Here is a 9,793-nt window from a genome sequence, read left to right as displayed (position 1 = left end):
TTTGTGTTTTGAGGTGATAAAACACGTTTTGGGAACATTTTTGCCAAAATATCTATAAAATAAAAACCAAAAACACAAAATTGTTTTCCCTTTAGCAAATAGGCTCTACAAAATACTACTATTCCATCTTAGTTATTTCTATGAATAACTAATGTTTGTTCGTCATCATTTTTTAATTCAATTGGTACCTACTATCTCCTAGCGTTTTCAACAAAAATATATAAACATGTAGGGTTCATATTTTCCCACCCTCAACTATTGAATTAAAAAAAAAAAAAACTAAAAACTAATGCCCATTCCTTCTACTGTCTACAAATAATTGCAACTTTTCAAAAATGACATTTTGCTTCAAAAATTAAAACATTTTTTGAAATTTTAAATTTTGGCTTAAAAATTAAAAAATTGCTTAAAATTTTCAAGTTAATGATATGCGTATATATTCTCGTATCATATATATTCCATCTCATGTATTACTAATTATAATACCATCTGAAACATTTCTAATAGTAATAATAAGATTTGTAATACTCCCGAAAATATTTGACAAACTTTATTTCTAACAAATCAGACAAAGTTTTTATCCAAATGTGAAAAAAAAAAAAAAAAAAAAAAAAAAAAAAAAACTCATCCAAATTTTGTCCTTACAAATTCCAATAATTTTCATTAAATTTATTTTCTTTTCTTTACTCTTCTCTTCATATATTCTAACTCTCATGTTTGGTATGACTTGTAGTAATTACTAGTTAAATGATTACCTTTTTTACGGAAAAAATGTGGATGGATAATTATTATTGATGAGCATTGCTTATCCAACATGGAAGTTTTTGAGAGAAGGTCTCCCTTAGCTTGATCGTCCAAAATATAATAATTCAACTGAATGATGTACAAATGAGTGTTTCTTATATGGAAAACACCTTCCCTAAAGTTCTAGTACCTAATTCTCATCCTATTAACTCACAATCTCCAATCATAGACACAAATCCTTAGATTCTCGCATTCCATTGTTACAGTATATATTATGATCTTGACTATCGAAACGGACAAAATTAAGAAAGGAGTGTTAGAAATGATTTTTCATATAATGAGACATCCTATCTAGAAATCATATAATTCATATCATATCATATTATCATATTATATATAATAAAAGTTGAGCTTAGACGCTGTAGTTACATCAAGTGTCTTCACCAAATTACAAAAATTTTATTAAATTTTTAGATTTTTAAAGAACTAAAAATTTATTGTTATCATTAAGTATTTATCTCATGAGGATTCTAATTTATTCTTATCTTTATTAGTTTTTCTTAAAAAAAAAAAAAAAAAAAACTACTTCACTCTACTTCACGTAAATTTATAAATTTATTTTCTTTTTTANAAACCTAAATCTAGCGATAACTATGATTTATGTTTACTGCAATTTGGGTCGCTCTCCAGACTTAGACCGCCAGAACTGCAAGCACACAGAAAGAAACCTTTTTTCTTTCCATTTTTTAGATTTGGGTATGAAATGTTACTTTAATTGAGTTTTTTTTTTTTTGGTTGAATGGGTTTAGTTTTGATTCCTTTTTTGTTTTGGGTTTTTGGGTTTTCTATCAAAGGATAGAGAGTCCGATCAAGGATGAAGAGAAAAGGATAGAAACAGAGACCAACCACCCTCCGTCTATACAATCAGACCATCGTAACCACATGCACACAAAGATCCACCCAGATCTTCTGCCATCACTGTAAGTCTCCACTCACTACTGGTAAAGTTCTGTTTTAAATATAAAAATTTAGGGTTTTTGGTTTTTATTTGGGAATCAATTGGGTGTTAATTATGATTTAGATTTGGTTTTGATTAAGGGATACGAAGATAGAGGAACTAAGCAGAGTTCGTAGGCGCCAAGAGAGAAGAAATATCAAAGGCCGGCCATTGTCCGTTCCCTCGCCAGACTTGGGTCACCGGAACCGCAAGCACACGAAGGAAAAACTATGGACCACCGACAATGTTAGGCCATATATCTGCCACCTAGATCGTCGGAATCGGAACCGGTACAATTTTGTCCTCATTTTTTAGATTGTTAGACTTGGAGTTTGATGAGAGGATTGTTGAAGGGAGTTGTGTTCTGTTGTTAGAGCAATTGTTGGAACTCTCACCGGAAATTAAACCCCAGGTGAAACAAGAAGCAATGAGTTTGGCCATGGAATGGAGGATGAATATGAGGGTGGACGCTGAGAATTCTTTGGAGGTTTTGGGGTTTTTGCAACTCTTAGCCTCTTACAGATTGGCCTCTGCTTTTGATGCCGATGAGCTTGTAAAGTATTTGGAGAAGGTTGCTGAGCATGAATAGATGCGTAAATTGTGTGGAGTCCTTGGTCTTGATGATAAGATCCCAAGTAAACCTTCCGAAAATTTGATTACTATGGATGGAAAGAGCTTGCAAATATTCCAAAATGAGCGATGGAAAGAGCACAATTCGATGAGACATGAGGTGGCTAACACTCTTAGATTGTCATCAGACCCTTCAAAGCTTGTTTTGGATGCAATGGAAAGGTATTACCCTCCGCATTTGAAGAAGGGAGATGTGGAGTTTGATGAGAGCGTTATTCGAGGGAGTTGTGTTCTATTGTTAGAGCATCTGTTTAAACTTTCACCAAGTTTCAATCATTTGGAACATGGTCCCGGCATGTTTAATGTGGTTAGTCTGGCAAGAACGTAATGCTCGCATTTTTGAAGACAAGGCGAGAACTTTGGAGCACATAAAATGTTTACTTTTTCGTACTTTGTTTCTTTGGGCTCGTATTTGGGGGTGTACGAATTGTACTGCTGTGACACACGGTCATACATGTACCTAATTATAGTTTCTTACATCAATAAAGTTCTATCTATTACCTCAAAAAAAAAAAAAAAAAAAAAAAAAAAAGGTAATTACCTAAAAAAATAATATTATCGCCGACAAAAAAAAGACCACCTTATGTCTTTGACTAAATTATCCATTTATGACTTCTATAAGTTATCATACTTGTTTTATAATTTTTCTCATCCTGTTTTCCTAGGTTCTAACTTTTACCAAGGACTATTAATTTTAACAAACCCATAAACAAATGCGTTAACTATTGTAAACAAAGAGAGACTCATAGCTAAGTGATGTGTAATTAACTTAGTAGCACAATCTGTTCTCTTTTATTAAGAGAATTATTTTTCAATTCACTCTTCATTATTATTACAATTGTATTATTTAAAAAAAAACCTTGTCCTTACAATAAATTTCGCATGTGTTAACTTGAGTAGTTAATTACTTCTTTTTTTTTTTTTAAAAATATATAGTGAAGGAGGGGAAGGTGGGGTTAAGTATCTAATTTCTTCAATAATACTAACTTGCCACACCTATGATACACATTCATTCACAATAGAACCTATCATGTGTGGCAATAATTTCTCTTATAGGACAGACTCTAAGTCGAAGTCCTATTTCTCTTCTTATCATATAAAGACTAAAAGAAAGTGAAGACACGAAGCAACAGAAATGCGACTTATAAATTGGTCCAGGCCTCAATCTACAATATTTCTAAACACAAATAAACTGGTCCAGGCCTCAAGTTCTGTATCTCTACTCTCTACTACCAGAAACTTAAATGGAGGGAACTTTGATAACAAATTCCAGAAAAATCGCACCATTTATCACACATTTCTTAGTTCCATAAATTATTCAAAACAAAAAAAACACCCCATAACCACGGGTTTCAATTTTCCCAAATCAGATGCTTACCTAAACATCAAACAAAGAAAAAAAGAAAAAAACAAAAACAGACAAGCACAAGACNAAGACCACCTTATGTCTTTGACTAAATTATCCATTTATGACTTCTATAAGTTATCATACTTGTTTTATAATTTTTCTCATCCTGTTTTCCTAGGTTCTAACTTTTACCAAGGACTATTAATTTTAACAAACCCCATAAACAAATGCGTTAACTACTGTAAACAAAGAGAGACTCATAGCTAAGTGATGTGTAATTAACTTAGTAGCACAATCTGTTCTCTTTTATTAAGAGAATTATTTTTCAAATTCACTCTTCATTATTATTACAATTGTATTATTTAAAAAAAAACCTTGTCCTTACAATAAATTTCGCATGTGTTAACTTGAGTAGTTAATTACTTTTTTTTTTTTTTAAATATATAGTGAAGGAGGGGAAGGTGGGGTTAAGTATCAAATTTCTTCAATAATACTAACTTGCCACACCTATGATACACATTCATTCACAATAGAACCTATCATGTGTGGCAATAATTTCTCTTATAGGACAGACTCTAAGTCGGAGTCCTATTTCTCTTCTTATCATATAAAGACTAAAAGAAAGTGAAGACACGAAGCAACAGAAATGCGACTTATAAACTGGTCCAGGCCTCAATCTACAATATTTCTAAACACAAATAAACTGGTCCAGGCCTCAAGTTCTGTATCTCTACTCTCTACTACCAGAAACTTAAATGGAGGGAACTTTGATAACAAATTCCAGAAAAATCGCACCATTTATCACACATTTCTTAGTTCCATAAATTATTCAAAACAAAAAAAACACCCCATAACCACGGGTTTCAATTTTCCCAAATCAGATGCTTACCTAAACATCAAACAAAGAAAAAAAAGAAAAAACAAAAACAGACAAGCACAAGACAGGTTCACCACGGGTTGAAAACCCATACCCACAGGTTTCAATAGATCACATCAGATGCCCAAACATCAAACAAAGAACAAAAATCAGAGAACCAAACATCACCACGGGTTGAAAACCCAGGATTCCACAGGTTGATACAAGTTAAATCAGATGCAAAAACCCAAAACGTCAAACAAAGAAAAAAAAGGAAAAAAATCAATAGAGAAGCAAACTCCTTAAATCGATGTAAGAGATGCGAAATCCCTTGCTATTACCAACAAATCAGATGTATAAACAGCTCAACTGTAAAGAATACCTTCAGATTTCACTGGAAAAAGCTGAGAAAGAGCTCGGTGGTTGGCGCGTCAAGCACTGCGTTACCGTGACACGGCGGCGCGGGTTGGCTGAGCTCGGATCCGTGAAATGGTGTGTGAGGAGGTGAGGGCAATGAGAGCTTCTCAATGGTGGTACTGGAATGGAGAGGAGAGAAATTTTAGATGAGAGACCAAAGTTGTTTTCTGAAGAGTGAAGAGAGAAGTGTGAGGTGAAAGGGCTGAAGAGAGAGCCGTTGAGGACAGTATCAAAAGGCACGCCCCACGTGAATGCCTCAGATGGTGGGATCGGATATGTAATGTGAATTACAACTTTGCCATTGAAAAACAGAAAATCGAAAATTGAAAACTGAAAACAGCCTAAAGTTGTTTTCAGTTTTCACAACTCATAACTCAAAAAGTAGAGAGTTGAGTATTGAAAACAGAGTTATGAAAACAAAAAAATTGTGCAGGCAAACGAGTATTTTGTTATGGGTCCCACCATTTTTAAGAATTGAGTTATGAAAACTAGTGAACCAAACAGCCTCTTAATCTCTTCTTCTTGATTTTTTTTTTTTTTTTTGGGGATAAGTGAAGAAGACAAGAACTTTTGTTGCTGTTATCTTCTCTTTTCTTTCTTCTTTCAGTAATAGAAATGCATGCAAGAATTTTCGAAGTTCACAGGCTTCTGTTTAAATGGCTTAAGATGTTGTTTGGTGTTGACAGGCCCCATCCCTTCCTCTCTCCCTGCATTAAGCTTCTAGGTCCTGGTTTCAGTGTTAAGGGTGATTATTAGTTTAAGAAGTTTGTTTCAGTGTGCTTATTCTATTGACATCATGTTAAATATCCTACTTATCTGATCCTGTCCTTTTTCTTGGCATAGATTTTCATCCTTCCAATGATACTTTGGTCATCACAAGAATACTTGTGTATGCCTTGCATGGTTGCGAGAATGACTAACAAGACCATTTACACCTCTTTTTCTATTCTTTGGGCTTAATGGAATGAAAAATATTATCTTTTATGAAGGTGAATTTTATCATATGATTCATTTTAATGCAGAAAGTCAACAAGGAAAACTAACTAATATTTTGATAAAGTAGCTTTGGAATATTGCCTGTTCGTTCTTCAGCTTTTTTTGCATGATTTGAGTGATATCAAGAATAAAACCCAGGCACATTCATGGTCATGAACTGTTGTTTAATATGTGGTTTGCAAAAATTTTATACCCTTAATCCAATCACTAACATTTTCTGTTGAATATCAAATTGTTTATCTTACTTGTTTAGTGAGCTGCACTGTTCACTCCCATGTAAAGAGTGGGCAATTGTCAAAGGAAAGTTCGCCATTGGACAGCAGAGAGGCTTCTTTGGCTGTGAATCCTCAGCAGGATCCTAAATGTTCATCTGTCAATGAGGATGGAGAGATATTGAGATCATTACTTAACAACCAAGTGGAGTATGATTCAATGCGAAGTAAAGTTTCTGATGCTCTTCAATCTGTACCAGATCCAGATAAGCTTGTTTTGGATACAATAAAGGGAACTTATCCTTCAAACTTAAAGGGAGATGAAGGCTTTAAGTTGGGTGTTTCTAGAAACTTCATTTTATTGTTGAAACAATTAATATTTTCACCCCAGATGAAGCCTCTGGTGAAAGAAGAGGCCACGAAGTTTGCAAATGATTGGAACTCAAGATTGAAAAATAAGAGAGATGATCCTTTGGAGGTCCTGGCCTTTCTGCAATTTCTAGTAGCCTATGGGTTGACCTCTTCTTTTTATGCAAATGAGATTCTTGGTCTTTTGGATACTGATGTTTGGCGTAAAAAAGGTACCTGATTTATGTCGGGTCCTTGGCCTGACAGATATCATGCCTAGTAAGTTCCCTCTCTCTCTCTCTGTGTACCCATAAATCATTTGTGTTAAATTCTGTTCATATATTTTGAAAACTTTTTCATTTGAATGGGTGTCATTCCTCCTTCATGCAGTACAGTAATGCCTTAGCATCACTGCCTTCACAGAAGGAACTTTCAATGGGACTTGTACATCACTGATTTACATCTTCTGCAAGCTTTTGTTTTGTGAAAATTTTTATAATGGTCTTTAAAGTTTCCTGGTTCCTATTTCTTGTGTATCATTTGCTTTTGCAGAATTTGTAATGTGTTCGAATCAAAGATGTAAGAAGGGAATTATATGATTGAGAAATTTAGAAAGGAAAGTTTTTAGGATATGTAATAAGAACCTGAAAGGGTGAAAGGTTTTATCTGAACTGTTATTAGATCCCTTGAAGTGATGCTTAAATGTAATGTAAATTTTTATATAAACACCACTTGTTTTCCCTGTGATGATATTTCATTTCATCAAATGTTACCAAGCGATGCAAGAAATCTTATAGAGAACCTATATGGGTTTCCTTTCCTTTGGTTTTAATTTAGTTTCAGTGAAGATATCTTCTCCTCATGAAAAGAGGGTTTCCAGTTGTTAAATTCTTTCCTCTATCTGTCATGTGATATTTGGGTTTTCCTTTCTTTTTTATTTTATTTTTACGTCTTTCATTTTCCTTTGGTGCAATTATTGTCATCATTGTTACACTGATTAAAAAAAAGGTCATACCCAATATACAATGCTCCCACTTCTGTGGGATTTTAATACTAATAGTTCCTTTATTGCATGTAATAGATTTCATTCAAAATCTTATCAAAGAAGAGCAGCAGTTGGAAGCTATTAAATATATCTGTGCACTGGAGCTGGTGGACAGTTTCCCACTAGCACCTCTTTTAAATGATCATTTGATGAATTCCAAAAGAAAAGCAGAGGACTTATGCAAGAAAGGAGATAAGTCACTTCCAGTTGAGGTATTTTCTCCACCCTTTTGTTTATGTTTGTATGTTCTGCTTGGTCAAACATTCAACCACCTTCCTCTTGTACATATTTGCTCATGATTGAGTAAAACTTGCTTACAGCTTATGGGGATAAGCAAAGAGTTAACTGCGTTAAGAGCCGTACGCAGCTGGATTGAAATTTACAAGCTTGAAGATGAAAACTTTCCTGAAATCCTTGAAAAGCACATTGCGGAACAGGAAAAGCAGCAGGCAGAGAAAAAGCATGAGTATGACTCCTCCAATGTCAAAAATGGACCTTGTACTAGATCTAAAGCTACATTACTGCAGCAACATCAACAACAAACAAGCTGTAGTCCCAAAACTTTGGGGTCGGAGATGGATCCTCAACAAACTAATCAAGTTCGACCACAGCACACTAAGCAGACAGGTATTGCTCCTACAACCATGATAACTGCCACCTCTGCACCATCCACCCTTACTTCTGGCAATACTCCAAAGTCTGAACCTCAAGAACACAGTGGAAGTAAGTGTCATAGGACAGAAGTTCCAAGAGAGGCTCCACCAATCTCTGCTGTTGGTGCCACTTCTGGTTTTCACTCTATGCAACCCCCTAATTGGCAGCCACCAGGTTTGTTTATGGACCAAGATGCACCATACTTCAACACATCAGCTAGACATTATAGTTTGTCAGGCTATCCTCTGCCTAATGTACATATGAACCCATACATTATTCCTGATTACCCTAGGGAGGCACTTAGGATGCCTGATTATTATGATAGGCCACTATCCTTTGGTGGTCCTGCAGATACAATCTGGGGACCAGGTTTGTACAATTATCCATTGCCTTATGGTGGCAATAATTTACTGCCGTAGTACCTTCTTCTTTTGGACTTAAAAACATTTGCGTTTGGAAAGTGCAAAAAATGCCAACTTCTTAGGATTTTTGAGCTTATTTTAGCTGACCCCCACTCAAAAAAACTTTTCCCTTTATTTTCTGCGGCACTTTCAGCAAATAAATGATTAGTTAAACGCATCCAAATGCACTCACAAGCTTGTCCATTATTCTTACAGAGTATAGGCTAAAGTTCACTTGTTAATTGCTATTCATTTCCTTCAATTTTGCTCTATGAAATGCATAGAAGAAATGATTATACAATGGTTTCCTCACATAGTTGTGAAACCCTGTCCTTCACTTACAAAGTAGAGGATAAAGTTCACTCGTTGACAGCTGTTCTATTCCTTTTGTTTTGCTATATGAAATGCATGGAGGGAATGATCATACAATGGTTCCCTAAGAAGGGAAGTAAAAAAGAAATATATACATTTGCCTGAATCATATTTATACCCAAAAAAAAGAAAAGAAAAAGAAATCTTGAATCACCTTTTTGGCTCTAGTTACTGAAGGTTTGGTAAAACAGCAAATTTAAAATGTGTTAGTTGCTTCAATTGTACTGCTTTGATAACCTAGAACAACTTAACTCAATTGTACTGTAGTACAAAATTATGTCAACAGAGTGCTGAAAATTTCAGTTCTTTTTAGCAGTCAAATCTGTTGTTGTTTTTTTTTTTTTTTTTCAATTATATTTTTCCTTTAAGAATGTCTATATTTTATCTTAACTAATTGTTTCCTTGCCCTACCTCTGTTTCTCTCCTTCTCTCTCGACTATACCTTTTAATTTAAGTGATTATTAGACAAGACTTGCGAAATGCTTGCATATAACTTATAAGAAGTCCATGGTCCAAGAAGACTACGTGGCTTATGAAATGATTACATGCAAATACCCTTTGCTTGTAAAATTTCATGCATGGACTAACACATGCCACGCACTTATACATGAGAGGTGGACAATGGTGGCTCTTCTACTTGCTGAAGTGCTGATGAAGTTTCCTTCTTTGGCTGGCTTTCAATACCTACAAGGTAACATGTGGGTTACTTGTTTAACTCAAGGGTATATTGAATGGGGCATTCACAAATAGGAAAATGTCGTTCATCTAAACAT

General features: G+C 34.6%; 1 protein-coding gene and 1 long non-coding RNA gene across 4 annotated transcripts; both read left to right on the top strand.

Annotated features, from left to right (window-relative positions):
* Positions 1-1,378: 1,378 nt before the first annotated feature.
* LOC112033286 (uncharacterized) lies at positions 1,379-2,804 on the top strand. 3 transcript variants are annotated; one of them, XR_010631850.1, is made up of 4 exons: positions 1,379-1,500; positions 1,599-1,724; positions 1,826-2,031; positions 2,154-2,804. It is a non-coding gene; the product is annotated as an uncharacterized LOC112033286 (long non-coding RNA). The 3 variants fall into 3 exon arrangements; XR_010631849.1 differs by having other exon boundaries at positions 2,116-2,804; XR_010631848.1 differs by lacking the exon at positions 2,154-2,804 and having other exon boundaries at positions 1,843-1,987.
* A 2,742-nt stretch (positions 2,805-5,546) lies between these two features.
* Positions 5,547-8,745, top strand: LOC112004141 (FRIGIDA-like protein 4b). The gene is made up of 3 exons (XM_065780773.1): positions 5,547-6,827; positions 7,630-7,805; positions 7,914-8,745. The coding sequence occupies exons 1-3, from the start codon at positions 6,731-6,733 to the stop codon at positions 8,664-8,666; spliced, it is 1,026 nt and encodes a 341-aa protein (XP_065636845.1). The 5' UTR covers positions 5,547-6,730; the 3' UTR covers positions 8,667-8,745.
* Positions 8,746-9,793: the final 1,048 nt, after the last annotated feature.

The sequence above is a fragment of the Quercus suber genome, unplaced genomic scaffold (genome assembly GCF_002906115.3).
Source record: "Quercus suber isolate HL8 unplaced genomic scaffold, Cork oak 2.0 scaffold_247, whole genome shotgun sequence".
Taxonomy (NCBI): Eukaryota; Viridiplantae; Streptophyta; class Magnoliopsida; order Fagales; family Fagaceae; genus Quercus; species Quercus suber.
Note: the sequence above shows the minus strand (reverse complement) of the source record. Positions and strands in the feature narration are given on the sequence as shown.